General features: G+C 36.7%; 1 protein-coding gene across 1 annotated transcript in view; it reads right to left on the bottom strand.

Annotated features, from left to right (window-relative positions):
* The window catches only part of CD2AP (CD2 associated protein), a 140,353-nt gene that overhangs the window by 83,228 nt on the left and 34,044 nt on the right, over window positions 1–23,081 (bottom strand). The window contains exon 2 of the mRNA XM_058734192.1: window positions 18,465–18,625. Within this exon, the coding sequence (XP_058590175.1) occupies window positions 18,465–18,625 (161 nt within the window). The remainder of the gene's footprint in view (window positions 1–18,464; window positions 18,626–23,081) is intronic.

The following is a 23,081-nucleotide window of genomic DNA, read 5'->3' as shown; positions in this document are numbered from 1 at the left end:
TTATTATACAAAACATGATAGCAACAGTCTTCAACATTTTTCTCTCCCCCACATCTCTAAAAAACGCAACACACTTTGGTAACAGTGACTCGTTATGAGTGTAAGTCTTCTCAGAACTAGAGAAAGAGGTAAAGAAAGGCTAAGATACCACCTCTACCCCAAGATACAAAGAAACTCTGAGATACATAAACAAACAATAAAACAAACAATAATTTCTAAGTCAGGTTGGGCAAACTTTTTCTAGAAGAGGCCAGATAGTAAAATATTTTAGGATTTATGGGCCATATAATTTGTTGGAAAAATGAACTGTGCCATTTGTAGTGGAAAAACAGTTATATACTTACATGAATAAGCATAGCTATGCTCCAACAAAATTTTATTTATAGACACTAAAATTTCAATTTCATGTAATTTTCATATGATGTTAAATATTGTTCATCTGATTTCTTCCAACTATTTATGAATTCTTAACTAGCATTCTCAGCTCATGGGCATTATAAAAACAGGCAGTTAGATGTGGCCTGTGGGCTGTAGTTTGATGAACCCTGCTCTAAGTCATAGGTATAACAGAAGATATGCAAGCAGATTATATATACTGAAAAAATATATTTTGTATTTTTCTGAAAAACAAAACCAAATTCTATAAAATTTTACACTCAGTAAAGTTACTTTCCTATTTTTCCTACGAAAATGGAAAATCTTAAGAAATGCAGGTCCATCAAGAATGGCAAATATTTTCATGGTTCTGAAACGTTCAGATCAAACCAAACTCTCAAATTATGGAACCATTTCTCACTTAACATTACAATTTTTAATCTCCCCATCAAATACCATAACGAAGAGCATACCACATTCATTATGCACACTGTCTTTTTGTTGGCCAGTTTTGCATTGATATTACCTATTTTCTAAGAGATTTTTCTCACTTGTAGGACGAAATTAAAAGGTTTTCTGAATTTGTCAATACTTGATACTCTTCTTAAGTGAGGACACTTTTTCACTGGATTTCCTGGAATCGTTTTCAAAATCAGGAAAGTAAGTGAAGCTGGTGGAAAATAGATGCTACTATGTTAACATGCGTTTTATTTACTGGCTGATTAGGTAAAAGGAAGTAAAGGGCAGAAGGAAGAAACACTGGAAACTTAACACTTCATAGGTGGTCAGAAAAATTTGTAGTCTGATGAACCCTGCTCTACGTCATAGTTCTAACAGAAAATATGCAAAGTATGAAATTAAAAGAAGACATACAAAAGGGAAGTCGTGTCACATTCAGTAATTAAAAACCCAATTATCATAAGGTTATCAATTCTCCCTGAAATTGATGTAATAATGTAATGCAATAAAATAGGCCAACAAAAATAAGAATAAATAAATAAGAATGCAACTACACTGATTTATTTGCTTCACAGATAAAGAATAAGAAGTAGCAAATTAAATGGAGATAAGAAACAAACAAATGGGAGATAAGAAATATAAGCAAATGAGAAGGAGCTAAAAAGGTTGGGAAGGATATAGTTATTCTTCATCTATTAAAATAATCAAAGATATTTAACTCTGACTGCAGTAACCAAAAACAACTTAAAAGATGATCAACAAAATTCACAAACCACTTCTTCATGCTGTATCTTTATTAATAATTTGGTTATCTAATCATTGCCAGTGCATGATCATAATCTGAAAAAAGTAAGCAATTAACTTCTATATCACAGAATTAAGTAAAAGTCACAAAGAATGACACAAATTAAAGGGCAAAAACGTATTCTTATTTCTCAAATGAAAGAGGTTACCCTAAGCAGAGTGAGTTCTGCTTATGCTAATTAAAATTTAAGGAATACACAATATTTTTAATTTGACATTCAAAATTTCCAAAAGTGTTATATAGAATTAGTACCTCAAACTCTATGAAACATAAATCAGAAGATACAGAAAAGTGATTTTTACTAAAGATTTAAGAATATAAGCAGGATTAAATATTTAACATATGCCCACTGTTTTAGCTTTGACTGCATCAACATTAGACCCGCACTTGAAAAATGAGATTTCCAACCTAATAAAAATGGTTTGCCCCATTCCTATAGTATTTATTGTTTTTAGAATATAAATGATAGTGTATAAGGAATAATCCAGAAGGAACTACATCAAATCATTAGATTTTCATTTTTCTTATGACCAAATTAAGTTGTATAGTAACAAAAAACCTTTAAGTCCAAACTGAAAGGACCAACAGAAGAAAATCTCCTTAATATGAAATCAGTATGTACCTTCTGAGTGCCATCATATCAAAATCATGAAGGAAAACAACAATAACAGATATAACAGGACTATTTTGAAAGTTTCTAAGTCTATTCTCTCTCCCAAATATGCTCTTCTCCACATAATTATTGTCTCTCCAACCTGGACAAAGGGCCTTCCTATTGCCAACTATCCCTCCCCCATTTGGAAAAGGCAAAAGTAGGAAAAGAGAGGAAAAGTTACATACATTCATTTTCAGTGGCTACTCCTTTTCTTTCCTACTCCTTTCTTTTCTCCATCACAAGAATGTTAATGAGAGCCAAGTGAAGCAGAGTGGGAAAAACACTAAATAAATAACTCAGACATACCACACTGAAATGGACTGAAAATACCCCAACAATTTATAATAGTCACATTTTTCACACTAGTTACATGGATTTAAATATGTTATTTGTGCTTTCAGTCCTAGGTTGAAGGGATTTTAGGATAAGAACTACCAATAATGAGAGCTATAGTATCTACGACTCAGAAGACATCAGGCCTACTGAAGGAAGATCCTTCTCCCAAAGCTGCTAGACTCCTTGTGGCCACAGATGACATTATCAAGTAGACAATGAGTGCTTATCCAAAAAGCCAGGTCAGGAGATATCCCAGAAACCCAGGTTCTGGCACTCAAACTTTCCTGATTTAAATTATTTCTACAACTTGAGGGGTGCCTGTGTGGCTCAGTCGGTTAAGCATCTGATTTCAGCTTGGGTCATGATCTCACAGTTCATGAATTCAAGCCCTGAATCAGGCTCTGTGCTGACACTCAGAGCCTGGAGCCTGCTTTGGATTCTGGTCTCACCCTCTCTCTGCCCCTCCCTAGCTTGCACTCTGTCTCTCTCTTAAAAATAAACATCAAAAAAAAAATTTTTTTAATAAATTATTTCTAACGATTTGAAATACCGTAGCAAGAACAAAATTTATTATTTCTCCTTAAGGGGAAAAATTAGAATTTAACTTCCCAGGTAAGTCCCAGGTGAACATTAACATAGTTTATATAATAATGTTTTGAATTTAAATTTATGGTGTAAAATATGGTATACAAATGGGGAAGAGAACACAAATAATTCAGTTAAAAACATAGGTAACAGTCTATAAGGTATCTACCAGATTCCGAAAAGTGGAAGGAGATTGGGGGAGGGCTGTAAGGAAAGAAATGTACTTTTCACAATAGCCACTTCTATATTCCTTGAATTTTGTTTCAACATGTATTATTTCAGTGATTTTTTTTAAATAAAAAATTTGGTGTGCTCAGAAATAACAGTGCTACAAGTCATATTGTCCTAGGGCATTTAGAGAAAGATCTTAGTTGTATGAACACACATTACTAAATACACATCTTAACACATCTTTTCTACCATTACCTGTACTGAACTCTTTCTTTAACTCAGTGAATATAGTCTCCATAGTAGGATTCAGAATATTATCAAAAATATTCCAAGTCACAGAACAAATTGTTCTTAATCAATGTGTATAATGTTGTACAATATGTAATAAAATATGTATTATGATGTATCATAAGTGACTACACACAACTTTGACATTTTATCTACTGTTTTTATTGTAATTCCCAGAAAGGAAGTAGAGTTGTCTTCCATTTAGTATTCTGATACCTAATGTGTTTCAAATAGTGAAAGTAAATCAAACACAAAATTTTCTCCTGATACAAAGCCAGTTTCCTGAACTACTCTATCAAAGTCACCAATACGTCTTCTAAAACTTGAAAACATTGCTAAGGTTTATCTAAAAGAACTAACAGTGTTCATAAAATAAATGATTCAAAAAAATTAAGGTCACATAAAATCACATTGCCATTTCCTGAATTAAAAAAATAATTCTTCTTATAAGAACAGTGGAGTATCAACAGATTTAAAAACAAAATCAGCATTCTTCCAGAAAAAGGATGTGATAAAGTTTTGTTCTGAGACAGCAAGAGAGAGTGCACGAGCGTGAGCAGGGAACAGGCAGAGAGAGAGGAAGACAGAGAATCAAGGTAAGGCTCGAACTCACAAACATGAGATCATGACCTGAGCTGAAATCAAGAGCCAGACACTTAATGGACTGAGCCACCCAGGCACCCCAAAAGCTGCGATATTTAAAAAGCAAGAAATCACTAAGACTCATCCAAACTAGTCACAGATCACCATCTTATTCCCCATATTGCTAGTTTTTCTTTAAAAGTAACTTTTTAAAAAGATTTTAAATATACTTAAAGATTTAATGTCTACTTAACCATTTAATCAATGGAATATAGAAATAAAATAAGGGGCGCCTGGGTGGCTCAGTCGGTTGAGCGTCCGACTTCGGCTCAGGTCGTGATCTCACACTCCGTGAGTACGAGCCCCGCATCGGGCTCTGTGCTGACAGTTCGGAGCCTGGAGCCTGGAGCCTGCTTCAGATTCTGTCTCCCTCTCTCTCTGTCCCTCCCCCACTCGCACTCTGTCTGCTCTCTCTCAAAAATGAATAAACGTTAAAAAAAAAAAGAAATAAACATTTTTAATGAGAGGTAAGTTGTCAAACTGCCTAAGTTTAAAAAAAAAAGGATTCAATGATTTTAACCTTTCTGTAAATGAGAGAAAAAAAAAGGCTAGAAATTTAAGTCAAAATAAAGAAAAAATATCCAAAAGATTTTTAGTAACTTGTCAGCTTCCTGAAAATATTTAAGTGTTAATAACTTGTTTCCTTGTTCTTTATTATATAAAAAGTCTGAAACACTTTACCAAGCTCTGAGAACTCTTCAAAAGGGATCAAAATTTCATTTTACATTTAAAAAGGCAAGGAACAGCAATTCCTTTACCAGCACCTGAGACCTCTTCTGTGAATATATATATTTATTTTCTAAAGTAAAAATATGTAACAATATCATGTAATAAACTATAATACCATCGGTATAAAGCTCACAAGAAAGCTCTATCAAAGCTCACAAATTAACATCCCTTATACACCAAACACTGTACAACTAATAAAAGTATTTCTGTTAACTTCTTTTTAATACCTTATTTCACTGATACTTCTCTACTTTTCTTAAGAAAAACTAGCTATTATTAAAATTTTTTTTTACATTTATTTATTTTTGACAGAGAGAGAGAGAGAGAGAGAGCGCACACCAGTGGGGGAGGGGCAGAGAGAGAAGGAGACACAGAATCTGAAGCAAGCTCCAAGCTCCGAGCCCGATGTGGGGCTCGAACTCACAAACTGTGAGATAATGACCTGAGCCGAAAAGTCGATGCTTAACTGACTGAATCACCCAGCTGCCCCAAGAAAAACTAGCTATTATTAAACCATTTCTAAAAGAAGCTCTATGTAGTGAGTTTTTAGACTTTAAGGATATGCAATACAATCTATTAAGTGCATAACCATCTATCTGATGCTTACCAGAGGGGAAGGAAGTGGGGAGATGGGTGAAATAGGTGACGGGGATTAAGGAGTGCACTTGGCGTGATGAGCACAGGGTGATATATGGAAGAGTTGAATTACTATATTGTACATCTGAAACTACTATAACACTGTATGTTAACTAACTGGAATTAAAATAAGTACTTTTAAAAACTGCATCACCAACTAGATTTCCCTTACGTAAAGATGGGACAGATGTACTTTTCCTTATTCCTCCCACTAGATAAAATGTTAAAAACTCTAGACATTACATATTAAAAATAAATAGATAAAAATAATCTGGAGGCGCCTGGGTGGCTCACTAGATTAAGCATCAGACTCTTGATTTCAGCTCAGGTAAGATCTCACAGTTAGTGAGTTCAAGTCCTGCACAGGGCTTTGTGCTGACAGCGCGGGAGCCTGCTTGGGTTTCTCTCTCTCCCCTCCCACACTCTCTCTCTAAAGCAATAAATAACTTAAAAATACAGATAAAAGTATTCTGAAAAGTGAAGAAAAGAAGACAGGTTAGCCAAGACAGCCCAGGTTCCTTAGAACCTGGTTAGTGAGTTCACGAGGTTTCTTTTTGCCTCATATATTCTAAATACTGGAGAAGCTGACAACCTGTTAATGCCAATGAGGCGGGGGGGGGGGGGGGGGGGGGGGGTCGGGGAGGGACTCCAAGAAAAGCTGGGGTCTCTCCAACCAGAGGACCAAGAAAAGGGTAGCCTAGCAAGACAGAAAACTCCTAGCCGATAAAATCACTCTACTACAGTCAAATAACACAGGGGAAAAAAAACCCAAAAAACAAAACTGTAGCCCCCTCCCCATCCATGCCAGCCAAAGCTAAGCAGGGAACCTAGACTTCCACCCTCACCAGGCTATATATAACCAGACACCCCAATCACAACCACTACCCCACTCACCCAGCCAGGGTGGTATCAGAGAAGGCCAAGTGGAGAGCCAAGACTCCCTTCCCCACTGGAGAGGGCAGGGAACGAGTTTCCTCTCCTCCCACTGCCAGTGGAGGCCATAAGACAATACTAATGAGGCACACCTGCCCTTCAGTCAAGGATTCAATGGAGGCCAAGTGGAGCCTGAACTCCTACCCGACCCAGTAGTAACCAGGAGCTCCTATCTCTCCAAGTGTCAATGGAGACAGAGTGGGAAACTGGACTGGAGGTAGCTCTTTTTTTTTTTTTTTTTTTTTTCCCCAGCACAGGTTCTCTCTTTAAGAAAAATAAAGTTTCAATATAGATCCAAGGTCCTCAACCAACATTATGATTTTTTTCTGTATTTATACTGCCAATACTTCTACGAAGACTTGAACACAAATCCTCAACTTTTATTTTTTTTTATTTTTATTTTTTTTTTTTTTAATTTTTTTTTTTCAACGTTTTTTATTTATTTTTGGGACAGAGAGAGACAGAGCATGAACGGGGGAGGGACAGAGAGAGAGGGAGGCACAGAAGTGGAAACAGGCTCCAGGCTCCGAGCCATCAGCCCAGAGCCTGACGCGGGGCTCGAACTCACGGACCGCGAGATCGTGACCTGGCTGAAGTCGGACGCTTAACCGACTGCGCCACCCAGGCGCCCCCAAATCCTCAACTTTTAATAACAAGTCTGACAAATGTCTGCTTTCTCCTTTCTCAGTATCTGAAACAACTTTCCAAAGGCATTTCATTTGAGCCCCCTCATCTTCTTAGAACTACCTTTTCCATTCCAAAGGACTTAAAAAATAAATAAAATAATAATAATAATAATTTCTACCAGAGCACTCTTCTAAATATAAGACTTTAGTTCCCCAGAAAAGACCTACCAAAATTAGTTTTACCCTAAGGAGCTAGAGCTTACACAAATCCTAACACACTAAAAGCTTTTTTACTGTCTAACTTCTCACACAGCTGGCCCACTTTTAAACAGACTTGATCTGTTCCACCACAACCAACACCAAGACTACAGATTTGGTTTAGGGAAACAGGCTTATCAGGCTAACTTCTTATCTCATATTTTCCCAATTACTTTCTTCTTTATTTTTGTCCTTCCTTAAAAACCACTGGCTTTTCTTAAAGAGAAATTAGAAAAGTTCTTATTTACCTATTTTATTATTAACATTTGATTTAACAGTAGCAGGTATAGTACAGGCACGGGGTGGGGGGGGGGGGGAAGGGAACCTATTTATTGACTAAATTAACAACATAGGTGATTTTCTTCTCTGATTTTCCCTTTATGAAAAGGAAGTTCCTGAGCAAAATATAACAAGATGAAATAATAAATCCATTTCATATCTACATGCAAAGTACAGACACTCAAAATCTAATTCCTACCAACAACTCAAACAGGTGGGATTCCCCACATTTACACAGTAAGAAATGCATGCTCTAGAGTGAAACATCTTTAAGGAAGAACATGCAGGAGGCATATGTATGGGTATGGGGGAGGTGGGGGTAGGAAGTCAAACAGAGGTCTATACATCCTGACTCCAAAGGCCACGTTCCTTTCCTAATGCCACGCTATCTTCTTGACATAGCTCTCGTAGAGGAGTTGGCAACCACATCTATCACAGTAAGTCTACTTTCTTCTAATATCAAGATCCTCCTCAAAAGGAATTTATTCCTTATCTCCTCTACACCTTTCTGGGTTTTTCTGACCAAATAACCTCAGAGAGGCTATCCTACAACATCCAAATTAAAGTATCAAATGCCATTTTCCACCTCCCATCACTCACTTTTTCTCTTTCAAAGCCCTAATGACTATCGAAAATTATCATCTTATTCATTTACTTTTTTTTACATTTGTCTGTTTTCCTCCCACCATTAAAAATAAATTCACAAAGACAAGGGAACTTACCTGTTTTATCCACTACCGTGTCCCTAGCCATCTATAAAAAGTCCTAACACACAGAAAGAGCCTCAGTAAGAATTTGGACAAATGAACAGATCACAAACAGAAAAGAATACGATGGAGAGGCAAGGTACGTGGAGCAGGGTACGTGGAGGCTATACTGCAGTACTGCCACTGATCTTACTAAAACATACCTCAAAAGAGAGTACCTGGGAAATTGGGTTTCTTAACAGAGATACTGAAGAGGCTCGTGATCTAAAAGGAACTGAAAACCCTGCTACACAAGTGCTGCAGAAAGAGACATGTAGTTGATGAAAACTACAGGCTTCAATACAGCTGAGAAGTATCCCCTACTTGGTGCTAAAGTTGCTGCTGATCTTACTTGCAACAGAGAAAGAAAGCTCTTATTTTACTTAATTAAACATAACTCACTAGCTGGACTACGATCTGTATGAAAGCATGTATTCCTTGTGTTATGCCACCACGGAGATTGTAATGCTGTTACTACAATGTAAGCTACCCCATTCTTACTGATACGCTGGGCCTTCTACTTTCTTAACTTGTATAATTAAACCTTGTTTTTCAGCACAATTTCCAGGAATGGAGGCAGTAGGAGAACAAGAATGAAACTCTGATTTCATTTTATAAAGTTACCTACAGAAAACTGTACATGAGCATTGAGAGTCGGCTTCATTTTCTAAATATCTTATTATTTTTACATTTTTTGCATATTTTCATTCCATCTTTAGTCTTTGAAATGCCCTCACATCAAATCTCAAGTTTAGTTTTGGGGGGAAAAAGTTTATTTCCATAAAATTTCATTCTGAGGAAGCAGTTCGATTTTTCTTTTCAAGAGTCAATTCTAAAGGTTATCAAAAGCACTTAATTTTGTCATTCTAACCTCTTTCAACTATGCTGATGCTACTGGAGAATTTCAACAGCTAAGATTCATATCACTTTGTCCTTAGATTCTTAAAAGCAGGGAATGTTACAAAATGTAATAACCAGCACCTACTACATAAAATACATTTCTCATCTAAAAACAGGCTGGTATTTGCCTGTCACAGAGCTACCTACTACCAAGCCCGTGGCCTACCGACTATCACCGATATGATTTTGGGCATGAATAACATATTCCCTAATTTTCAAAGATGTCAGAATAAAGTGAGAAAATGGATGCGAACATGCAAAGTCTTAACATGAATAAAAGGTATTATGTCTATTAGCTATCCATTTGCTTCCACTCTCACTGGACCACTTTCACTACACTTTATAGCTTCAACTCTTTCCTCTTTAATAAAATCTTTCCTTCTCACTAAGATTAATCCATTAAAGCATTCTATCTTCCTTCTCCTGTCTCCAAAACCTGTGATTTCCCTAGTATCTTTCAAATAGTCTTAATACCTTTAAAAAAAATTTTTTTAATGTTTATTTATTTTTGAGAGAGTGAGAGAGAGACAGAACAGGATTGGGATGGGGCAGAGAGAGAGGGCGACACAGAATCCCAAGCAGGCTCCAAGCTCTGATCTGTCAGCACAGAGCCCAACCTGGGGCTCAAACTCAAAAACCATGAGATCGTGACCTGAGCTGAAGTCAAACACTTAACTGACTGAGCCACCCAAGCTCCTCAATTAGTCTTAATACCTTTAAATGACACTCAAAATGCACTGTACCACTGGCTTCAATCCATACTTTTGGCCTTAAATCCCATTATACACACTCCCATAGAAAAACTTGCATTCAGCCAAAATAGTCCATTATTTTTACCGCAAAACATTTTGTGCCTTTGACAGGCATAGAGCACACTAATTATTCATCTAACTTCCTATCTTTAAAGACCAACTCAAGTGTTACTTCCAAAATCTCTGAAAAATATTTTCTCCAAGATCCTTTAGCACCTATTATCTTTACGACATATCTGACACTCAGCCAAAAAGGCACAGCAATTTTTCCACCTATTTTCATGCTGTTACCTCCGCCAATAAAGTAAGTTGTGGGAACTCTTCTCACCACACCCCAAAATACTTCATAGTCAATCACTAAGCATTTATTTAATGGAGTATTTACTTTGTTTCATCTCAGTTACAGCAGAGTGCCAAATATCACAAATAACAACACTGACACTGAATCTCAAAGTTTACATGAACAAACAAATCAGACACTTGAGTCTAAGCTTTAGTCTAAAACACTGAAGTTGAGAATGTGGAAAGATCTGATAAACTAGCAAGTTTCTTCCCAATTTTGGCTCAATTCTTAAACACTACAAATCCATAAGGAAAGAGTAGACTATTCAATATTTTTTAATGTGGAAAAAAATTTAATTAGTGCCTAAATCACAGCTGTACAAAAAATAAAGCAGTGCCTAAATCACAGCTGTACAAAAAATAAAGCAAGACTGATTAATGATTTATGCTGAAAATCAAAACTTTAAAACTAAAGAAAACTTAGAAGATTAATGTCTTTAAACCTTCCCTGCTCCCAAGTTATACTAAGACAAGTCACAAAAAGCACTTATGATGTGAATGCAAGCTGGTGCAGCCACTCTGGAAACCGGTATGGAGGTTCCTCAAAAAAAACTAAAAATAGAACTACCCTACGACCCAGCAAATGCACTACTAGGTATTTATCCACAGGATACAGGTGTGCTGTTTCAAAGGGACACATGCACCCCCATGTTTATAGCAGCACTATCAACAATAGCCAAAGTATGGAAAGAGCCCAAATGTCCATTGATGGATGAATGGATAAAGACGTGATATATATATATATATATATATATATATATATATATCATACATACACACACACACACATACAATATGGAGCATTACTTAGCAATCAAAAAGAATAAAATTTTGCCATTTGCAACTACGTGGTTGGAACTGGAGGGTATTATGCTAAGTGAAATTAGTCAGAGAAAGACAAATATATGACTTCACTCATATGAGGACTTTAAGAGACAAAACAGATGAACATAAGGGAAGGGAAATAAAAATAATATAAAAACAGGGAGGGGGACAAAACAGAAGAGACTCATAAATATGGAGAACAAACTGAGGGGTATTGGAGGGGTTGTGGGAGGGGGGGAATGGACTAAGTGGGTAAAGGGCACTAAGGAAACTACTCCTGAAATCACTGTTGCACTATATGCTAATTTGGATGTAAATTTTAAAAAAATTAAAATTAAATTCTCATTAAAAAAAAAAAAAAAGAATCTACTCCTGAAATCATTGTTGCACTATATGCTAATTTGGATGTAAATTTTTAAAAAATTAAATAACAAAAAGATAAAGAAAATAAAAGCACTTATGAAAGAGAAAAAGACACATAAGCAGAAGGAAGACAAAGGCCTAGTATTCACAATACGGAATTCACAGTAAGAATTCACAGTATTCACATTAAGAAGTACTACAAATCAATGAGAATGAGCAAGAACTCAATGGAAAAATGGAGAGAAATATCTGAACAGGCTAGACACAGGAAAAGAAATTTAAGTGGCCAGTAAGTGTGAAAAGATATCTAACTTCCCTTGTAATCATAAATATGAAACACTGTAACATGTGGATACTACTATAGATCTGTAAGATTAAAAAGAAAATAAAAGATTTGATGGTATCAAATGTTTATAAGAACATGGAAGAAAGGTACTCTTATACTACTGGTAGGAATTTAAATATAATGGTATAATTATTTAGTGAGAAACTGTACAATGTCTAAAACAGTGGAATATGGGCATACCCTACGATGCAGGGTATATATAAATTCTCAGCAATGTATATAACCTACAAAAGGATATTCACCACAGCACTGTTTTCAATAGCTAAAAAAAAAAAAAAAAGAAAAAGAAAATAGCTCTAAATATTTATAAAATGTGGTAAAGACCTAGAATGGAATACTATGTAACTGTTAAAAAGGAATCTCTACTATAAAACTACACATGTATTCCTAAACATCTAACCTCCGGGGGTAGGGGGAATCACACACTAAAATACTACTGATTCTGTGAAATCAAACACACGAAAAATACCAGTGATTATGAAGGAAGGAAGGAAAGAAAAGAAAGGAAAAGAGAAAAGAAAAGAAAATAAAAAGAAAAAGGAAAAGGAAAAGAAGAAGAAGAAAAAGAAGAAGAAGAAGAAGAAGAAGAAGAAGAAGAAGAAGAAGAAGAAAAAGAAAAAAAGAAAAAGAAAAAGAAAAAAAAGAGAAAGAGAAAGAGAAAAAGGAAAAGGAAAAGGAAAAGAAAATGGAAGGAAAAGAAAAAGAAAAAGAAAAAGAAAAAGAAAAAGAAAAAAAGAAAGTAGGGTTTGGGGCATACCACTTTAAACCTATACAAGTTTGGAACCTGAGCACTAAAAATGAAAGTAAAAATAAATAACAATAACTGAAACCTTGGAAAATGGGTAATAACTTAAGACTGCCCAAACAGCCATTACAAATGGATTCCTCTATAGCTATTAAAAATGCATTGGGGGGCGCCTGGGTGGCTCAGTCGGTTAAGCGTCCGACTTCAGCTCAGGTCACAATCTCACGGTCCGTGAGTTCGAGCCCCGCATCGGGCTCTGGGCTGATGGCTCAGAGCCTGGAGCCTGCTTCCGATTCTGTGTCTCCCTCTCTCTCTGCCCCTCTCCCGTTCATGCTCTGTCTCTCTCTGTCTCAAAAATAAATAAAACGTTAAAAAAAAAAAAAAATGCATCGGGCGCCTATGGGTAGCTTAGTCACTTAAGTCTGACTCTTGGTTTCGGCTCAGGTCACGATATCTCATGTTCATGAGTTCAAGCCCCACGTTGGGCTTTGTGCTGACAGTACGGAACCCACTTGAGATTCTCTCCTCTCTCTCTGCCTCTGCCCAATAGCTGTCTCTTTCTCTCAAAATAAATAAATAAACTTAAAAAAAATTAATGCATAAAAACAACAGAGTAGATAGGTTGGTTTATGGGTACTAAGATGATGCAGAGACAAGAGAAGGTAAGTACCAGGAGGTAAAAGCTGTAACATTTTATGCTAGGACTGTTCAACTTTGAGAAAAATACCTAGGTAGAGATGATCACATTAACAAATAAGAAAGAAAGAAAGAAAGAAAGAAAGAAAGAAAGAAAGAAAGAAAGAAAGAAAGAAAGAAAGAAAGAAAAGGTTTCATTTAAAAGCTAAAAGCACTCCTGTTTATGCAAGCAGCCAAGCTAAGAGCCTATCCCTTTTTCACTAAATGATACCTTTACACTTTATCACAGCTCCCTTTTACCTAGAAAATAAACCAACACGGCCTTCTCATTGTCCCGACATCATTCCTCTATTTACCAAAGAGTTATGAGCTAACTGCACAGTGTCATAAAAACACAATGTTATGTATCACATTGAAAGGCATATTAAATTTTAAAAAGTCACAATATGACACAATAATTATGTCAATGTCTAAATCACACAAAATACTATTTGTTTATGCACAGATAAATATATATTAGAAGGATACATTTAATTTCAGAATATGGAGGTTGGGAGGAGAGGGAAATGATAAGAGGAGGTAACAAAAAACTCAATTTTATCTGTAATGTTCTATTATAAAAGTAACACTCTAAAGCAACAATGACAAAATGACAACATTCTATACCTAAGTTCATGGATCCTTGTTCTACATTCTTTGTAAAATATTTTTTAAATCAAGTAAAGATGAAATAACTGCAAAGAGACAATGAAATGAACAGTTTGTCACAAAACAAATTTAGTGTCTATAAAGTCTGTTTTCAACAGTCTGCAAAAATGATTTAACCTTCCAGCCCAACTGGAATATCAATGCCCTTCAATATAGCTATCTGAAACTTAACAGGGATGTGAATTTTGAAGCCTCAGGAGTTCTACCATCCACTTCATAGTCTCAGATTTACAAATAACATACATATCTTAAAGGAACAGTACATTAGGCGTAAAAGGCTTATTTACAGGTGGACAGTGAATTATAAATTACAACTTTCCCTTGAATCTTCACATCTGAAGTCAACTATCTTATTATCTACTGCTACTGACTGCCTCTGGCTAATTTTTCAATAAAAATTTAACTTTCGGGGTGCCTGGGTGGCTCAGTTGGTTAAGCATCCGACTTCGGCTCAAGATCTCACGGTTCCAGCCCCACTTTGGGTAAGCCCAAGCTCCACTTCAGGTCAACTTGAGCCCCACTTTGGGCTCTGTGCTGACAGTGTGGAGCCTGCATGAGATTCTCTCTCTCAACCTTTCTCTCTGCCCCACACTCACTCATGCGCTCTCTCAAAAATAAACTTGAAAGAATTACAAAGGTAGTACACAGAGCTCCCATATCCCCTTCATTGTTTCTCCTAATGTTGCATCTTGCATAACCATATTACACTTGTCAAAACTAAACCAATGACTTTATGAAGATTTCATCAGCTTTTTCACTAATACCCATTTTTTGTTCCAGATTCCAACCCAAGATACCACGATATATTTGATCACATGTCGTGTTAGACTCATCTAGTCAACATCAGTTTCTCAGCCTTTACTTGGTTTTCATGACCTTGAAATTTTCTTTAAGCGCTGGTCAGATATTTTGTAGTTTGTCTTCAATTTGGGTTTGATGCTTTGCCTCATGCTTAGACTGGGATTATGGGTTTGGGGGAAGAGTAAGTATCACAGAGGTAAAGAGGATACATGATATCAACATATCACTGATGATATTAGCTTTTAACAGTTGGTTATGGTAGTATTTGCCAGTTTTCTCCACTGTAAAGTTACTATTTTTCTTTTCCACCTATTTTTCATTCCGGCCCATCCTACAGGATGTTTTTGAGGGGAGGGGATGAAGGGAAAGGAAGTATCTACAAATATTTGAAATAATTCTCTGAGATTTATTCCTCTTTTCCATTCACTTATTTACTCAACCACTTATCTATATCAGCATGGGCTTACGTATATTTATGCTCCTCTTTGGGTAATTATCAAGTATTAGGTTATTCTGTTGCTTAAATTAGTCCAGCTCTGGACACTGGAAGCTGAGCCTGGAAAGTTTTTAGATTGGCTGCTTTCACATGGGCCATCATTTTGTGGGGGTTTTTTTGAGCACTTCTCTACCTTCTGGCACTACATACAAGATGGTCTGGGGTCATCATGTATTTTCCTTGCTCCAGCCCTAGAATCAGCTATTTGTCTAAGGAGCCCTGCTTCTTTTATTGGAGAATAAGATTTAGAAAGCGAAATCTGGTAACTGGGGATAGTTGCTGCTACTGGTATGTCACTGTTTCTAGGCCCTCTCAGTGGAAACAGCTGAGAAATATATGGACGTGCATTAACCCAAGTGTTAACACACACATAGTTTCTGTATGCGTTGATACATATTTTAAACTGAACATGAGTTCATATTTATGTCTCCCATTCTAATTTGTTATCCTGTGGTTACTTTTTAATCCCAGATTATGCTTCCCTCCATTATTTAGCATACTCAAACTGCATCCTCCATTCTCAGGCAGTGCATTAAACTCAAGTTCTAGTGTTCATTGTCATGAAACAAGAAAGTAAAATATATTTCAAAATGGAGTCCTATGATAGTCATCTCCACTACTGGGACAATACATCAGCACACAATTAAGAGAACTATACAGGGGCACCTGGGTAGCTTAGTCGGTTGAGCATCCAAGTCTCGATTTTGGCTCAGGTCATGATCCCAGGGTCACGGGATTAATCCATGCTAAGCGTGGAACCTGCTTGGGATTCTTTTCTTTCTTTCTTTCTCTCTCTCTCTCTCTCTCTCTCTCTCTCTCTCCCTCCCTCTCTCTCTCTCTCTCCCTCCCTCTCTCTCTCTCTCTCTCTCTCCGCCCTCCTCCCTCCCTCCTCTGCCCCTCTCCCCAGATCGTGCTTTCTAAAATAAATAAAAAGAAAAAAAATTTTTTAAAGCTATATTAATACTTAACATTTCATGTACTTTTCTTTAGTGTTCTATTACTTCAACATACTTTCTCTAAAAAGCCACTTTCCTGGTGCAGCCACTCTGGAAAACAATACAGAGGTTCCTCAAAAAACTAAAAATAGAACTACCCTATGACCCAGCAATTGCACTACTAGGCATTTAACCACGGGATACAGGTGTGCTGTTTCGAAGGGGCACATTCACCCCAATGTTTATAGCAGCACTATCAACAATAACCAAAGTATGGAAAGAGCCCAAATGTCCATCAATGGATGAATGGATAAAGAAGATATGTGTACGTACACACACACACACACACACACACACACACACACACACACACACTGGAGTATTACTCAGCAACCAAAAATAATGAAATCTTGCCATTTGCAACTAAGTGGATGGAACTAAAGGGTATTATGCTAAGCAAAATTAATCAGTTGGAGAAAGACAAATATCATATGACTTCACTCATGTGAGGACTTTAAGACACAGAACAGATGAACACGAGGGAAGGGAAGCAAAAATAATATAAAAACAGGGAGCGGGACAAAACATAACAGACTCTTCAATATGGAGAACAAACAGAGGCTTACTCTGTTGAGGGAAGGGGGAATGAGGGAAGGGGGGATGGGCTAAATGGGTAAGGGGCACTAAGGAATCTACTCCTGAAATCATTGTTACACTATATGCTAACTTTGATGTAAATTAAAAAAAGTGTTTTTAATTAAAAAAAAAAAAAAGCCACTTTCCTTTTTTTAAAGAGACACAGAGAAAAGAGAGAGAGGTGAGAGAGCAATGTCATGGCTTACCATATACTGACTATAAATATGCCATTTTAAGGATAAGAAAACAGATAAATTATGTGGTTTGAACTACATCAAATGACCAGCAAGGGACAAATCTAGAACTTGACCATATTTAAATCCATTTATTCTATTCAATTACCAAGTTATCTTCATTACACTCCATTTTAGGTTATAAGAAATAAGTCAATTTATTAAACAAAAAAATAAAAACAAAAGCAATCTTCCCCTATTACAAGTTCAAATCCCTACTATATATAGCCTTTCTCAGTTGTTTCAAGAGATAAAATGTATTTAGGTAGCATATAGTTAGTTCACCTTCTCTGAAATCAATTAGCATTACAGTATGAGTTCATATTTAGATGTAAAACCACAACTGAATACAAATCTATTCAGGGAACAAATATCATCTAAATATCCACAGTGTGCAGGTATTCGTAACAATTACTATATAAGGTAGACAAAAAAATGAGACACATTCTAGCCTTCCCAGAAGAACTCAGAATCAATCTAAAGAGGCCAGTAGTAAGTAAGCATAAGAAAACTAATAGAGGTACCAAGGCAATTAGAAGTGAAGCATAAATATACAGATATTCTTTACTTTTTTTTTCCCTTCCCTAAACTAGTGAGAACTCTGTCTGCATAAGACTTAAGAATCTTGATTGTTTCCTGGGGGAAGTGACTGAATATTCACTAACAAAGGGTATTTGGTAGTTAGTTGGAAACACTCCTACTTTGATCAATAACTGCTGCAGGGCTGACACTTAAAATAGGAACCTAAGATATTTGCAAAGGGGCTGCAAAATCAACAAGATACAATTAGACTTAAGTAAATGATCCTGGATTTCAGTTCAGATTCTCGATCTTAGCTAGCCAACATTGGGTAAACCATTTAACCTCTCATCTGTAATGTCACCATATTTAAAAATGGGGTCATCACCCACCCTACTTACTTTATAAGGCTTGAAGGCTCAGATGAGAATGTACACAGCAAAACTACCTTGTAAATTACAAAGTGCTACCCTAACACAAAGTACTATTTATTTTTATAAAAAGACAGGTAAATAGATACATATATACATACATAAACACATGTGCACATACATACACATAGTGTTATTATCCACCAAGGCACCAAACAACTGTAAAGTAAAAATTCACTTTCAACATTTTAGTTTTTAAAATACATGTATTTCTTAAAGTTAAAGATCAAATCCTATGAGGCAACAGCTAAAAGTTTAGGTGAGAGTACTTACCTTAACAAAATTATCAGGAAACATTCCTCTTCTCCCATTTAATTCTCCTTCTAGCCATCCTTCCTCCTGCAGTTTTTTCACATTCCTGATGATTTCACCAACTCGAATAGTTAATTCATCATCATGTACAGCATCATAGTCATACTCCACGATATAGTCAACTAAAAAAAGAAAAATAAACGTCTAAAATTTAATTCATGAAATATAATTAACCATATTAATAAACTTAAAATTAAGGAACCTGTTTAACGACAACATTACAAAGATAGCATCAAGGCTTCCTTCAATGATTTTAAATATCTGGCTACATCTGCAAATTTCTCAAATGCCTTAGTATAAAGTACAGTACAAATTTTAAGTAGAAGCCTGAATACAATGTATAATTCATATCATCAGGTGTTCTTATGGTCAGATGTATACATTGTTTGCAATAGACAATCTCTAGAGTGGTCCCCATGACACCCGCCCAATCTCTTGATATTCGTGTCCTTGTGCAATTCCCTCTCCTTGACTGTGGACATGACTTATGACTGACTTCTAACCAACAGAATATGACAAAGATGATGGATTGTATACAATGATGTAAGATTACAATGTCTATCTTGCTAGGAATCTCTCACCCTTGCTGGCTTTGAAGATGCAAGCTGTTTTGCTATGAGCTGACCTATGGAGAAACTGATGAAGGTCTCTGGCTAACAGCCAGCAAAAAACTGAGGCTATCAGTCCCAGAGCCTAGAGAGAACTAAATGATGCCAACAACCAGGTGAGCTTGGAAGCAGATCCTCCCCCAGTAGAGAACCCAGACCTGGCCAACACCTTGATGGCAGCCTTGCAGAGTACCTAATTAGTCACTCCCAGACTTACTGAAGCACAAAAATTGTGAGATCATAGATGTGTATTGTTTTAAGCTGCTAAGTTTATGGCAATATTGTTACTAAACAATAGAAAATGAATACACCCTTAAGTAAAGATTAATAAGGATCTATTTTACCACCTTTAAGTATAGAATTTTAGATTACAGGACATCATATATGCATACTATTAATATTTTACAGGGTTCAATACAAGAAAAGCTATAACAGATTGCATATTCAAGATGATAGACTAGCTATACCTCCGTTCATCTTTTTCTCCTACTACGATTTTTAAAAAGCACACACACACACACAGAGCTACAACCAAAAAAAGGGGGGGGGGAAGGATTATGGGCAGACACTGATTCCCTCCTCCTTTTTCCCTTCTTATTGAACCCTGATTTTGATCAGGTATTTTGAGACCCTGTACTTTCACAAATGAGGTTTCTCTCAGTCCCAGGGGTTAAGTCTTTACTAGTTTAGACCAGTACTATTCAAATACTAATGTACAATCAAGTCATCTTGTTGACTTGCAGAGATTATCTGGTTGACTCCTACTTAAATGCAGATTCTGAAAAGGCCCCAGTATCAAATGCTGCTGGTCAAAGAGGCAAAGGTCTAAAGATAAGTTTATTTAGAGTAATTTCTTTCTCTCTCTCTCTCTCTCTCTCTCTCTCTCTCTCTCAATCTCTCTCTCTCTCTCTCAATCTCTCTCTCTCTCACACACACACACACACACACACACACACACACACACACACAGACTGTTTTTCAAATACACATGTGACAGATGGACTCTAACCAGTAAGATATGAGCAAGGGTTCTGGGAAAGTTTTATCCAACCTTAAAAACAAAACACAAGGAAAAATAAGTCCTTCTGAAGACTTTGGATGTTCGTCAATGAGAATGTAATGCCCAAAACTGCCATAACTATTTAAGACAAGAAAAAGAGCAAGAGATTGTCTCAATCCCTTAAGAAAAAGTTTAGGATGAAAGAGAAAAAAAAAAAAGAAAATGACCTGGATCTTTGCTAGAACAATCAAACTGCCAAATTAACCAACCCCTATGCTACAACACCTTTAGTTTTCTTGTTATAGCAGGGTTTTTTAACTGTTAAGAAATTTTTTTTTAATTTAATTTTTTTTTTTTTTTGAGAGAGAGAGACAGAGCACGAGCAGGGGAGGGGCAGGGAGAGTGGGAGTTACAGAATCCGAAGCAGGCTCCCTAAGAACTGTCAGCACAGAGCCTGACGAGGGGCTCGAACCCACGAACGATGAGATCATGACCTGAGCCCAAGTGGGATGCTCAACTGACTGAACCACCCAGGTGCCCCAACTGTTAAGTAAATTTCAGATGGGATTTCTATTTACAGCTGAAAACATCCCAACCTGAGAAGAAAGCCAGAAAGAAATTTTTCAAACTTATGAATATGGATCCATAACTAACAAAGCCACGAACAGAAAGTCCAGAGAACTTCAGGAAACTATAACTGAGATACCACACTGCCCTGCAGAATCCCATAAAGGCTAAAAATTCAGAAAAGGAAAGCTCATGAGAAACGCAGAAATGAAAATAGGGAATTATCTTTACATGGAAGAGCTAACACCCACTGTCAACAACAAAAGCTCTAAGACAATAATGCTAAGTAGGCAGGCATTTTTCTCTGAAGACCAAAAACTAAAGGATTAATCTCCATCCTTCAACTCCGCGGCTGCTCCCCACCCCCCCACCCCCCCCCCGCCCCACACACATACAGTTTGGGGAAACTAGTAAAGCTCCTATAGATGAATGCTCATTCTTAGAGAAAGGACTACTGATTCCCAGAATTTAGGTCTCCACAGCAAAGCTCAGCTCCCTGCCTGATAATTCTAAACTAAAGCTGTAAGTCCTACCTACATAAATAGTCCCCCCAGCTTGTTATTTACTATTTATTCATAAATATGAACAAATAATAGTTAATTGTGAAAAACCATAATAAAATGAAAAATTACTCCTGGATGAAACATATACCCACCTCCCCCCTTTCAACTCTCCAAAACAATTTAGTCCTAAAGTCATTAGGTATAGAAGAGTACAGTGGGAGAAAGGGGGAAAAGCCTGGGTGGGGGGTGTCTGGTATGAGAATCAAAGACCAAAAAATGTAAAAAAGTAAAAGGTATCCAAAACTGGGGTAGGGGTAGAGGCAGGGCCAGAATATGGTAAGGAGAGCATCCACATAAGGGGATTTTCCTAGTATAGCATATCAGCACTCTAAAGCAAGGTGAGGAGGGCATCTATACAAAGGCAACTTGACAAGGTGTATCAGAGCCCAAGCACAGTGGAGAGGGCATCCAAGCTGAGGAGTAGTAGTTTGGTGAGGGATATCAAAGGCCAAATGGTATTGGAGATGGGGGGTGGGAGGGCAGATTTCCATGCAGAGGTGTAGAAGGGTAAAGCAACCTAAAATGAAGACTAACAGCCCAAGCAGAACAGGGTGTCCATGCAAGGGTGAGGGTGAAGAGTGACAGCAGGGATGAAGACTGGCTAAATCCAAGGGACTGATTAAATAAGTAAATATATTAAGGATAATGGAAGTCAAGTTTCTCTATCTCAGAGAAGGGAATTGCAAACATAAGGGAGAAAAAGCTAGGTTCAATCCTGTAATGCTAAATGAGAAATATCACCATGTACTTATGGTTTCCAATACACAAACACACACATGAAACACATACACATAAACACACCAGCTGTCCTCTTAAAAAACCAGCAAAGTCCAATAGCAATGTGCAACCTAATGCACAGATCCTGTAAACACCACTTTCTCTTAAAATGAACTAGGAATCCTTGGGAAGACAGGCAATTCCGCCTCTGAAGCAGGAAAAGTACAAGATAAGCCAGAAGTACAGTATTGTGCCACAAAGCAAGGAAGTTAAAGAAAGATAAGGTGATGCCAAAGGACAGAAAGAATATCAAAAAGGCTCTTATTGGCCAAACCAGGACAATCTGAGCATCAGAATAAACAATGACAGTAACAGAACATATCCAGTTGAATAAAGAAACCAGAGTCCATACATATATAAATAAATGTTAACTATTTAAGTCTATGGTTGGATTGTGATTAAGTAGATCCTGGTTTGTAGAAAATACACACTAAAATATTCAGGATAAAGGCATCAGTCAGGGAGAAATTTTTTGTACTGTACTTATTTCTACAACTTATCATTTCAAAATAAAAAAATTTAAACATGTACAAATTTGTATCCTCAAGAGATGTAACAAAGTTCATAAAGTCAGCACCAAATGCTATGAAAAAAAATGAGAAAATAAAAAAGGTTTGGAAATTTGTGTCTTTCAGCATGTCTCATTAATTTTTAAGTTTATTTTTTTTATTTTTGAGAGAGAAAGAGAGCAAGTGGGGGAGGGGCAGAGAACAAGGGAGATAGAATCCCAAGCAGGCTTCACACTGTCAGCACAGAGCCCAATGCATGCGGGGCTCAAACTCAGGAACCCTGAGATCATGACCTGAGCTGAAACCAAGAGTTGGATGCTCAATGGACTGAGCCACCCAGATGCCCCATTAATTTTTTTTTTTTTCTTTTGGAGAAGTGAAGACAAAATCCAAGGAAGTTTTCCAGAAAAGGTGAAGCAAAAAGACATAAGGAAAATATTAAAAATAAAAGACAGATGATCAATCCAGACAATTCAACATCCAAATAACAGTTCTAGAAAAAAAGACAGAAAATAGAGAACTGACAATGAAATAATACAAGAAAATACTCCAAA

This window comes from Neofelis nebulosa, chromosome 6 (assembly GCF_028018385.1).
Source record: "Neofelis nebulosa isolate mNeoNeb1 chromosome 6, mNeoNeb1.pri, whole genome shotgun sequence".
Taxonomy (NCBI): Eukaryota; Metazoa; Chordata; class Mammalia; order Carnivora; family Felidae; genus Neofelis; species Neofelis nebulosa.
Note: the sequence above shows the minus strand (reverse complement) of the source record. Positions and strands in the feature narration are given on the sequence as shown.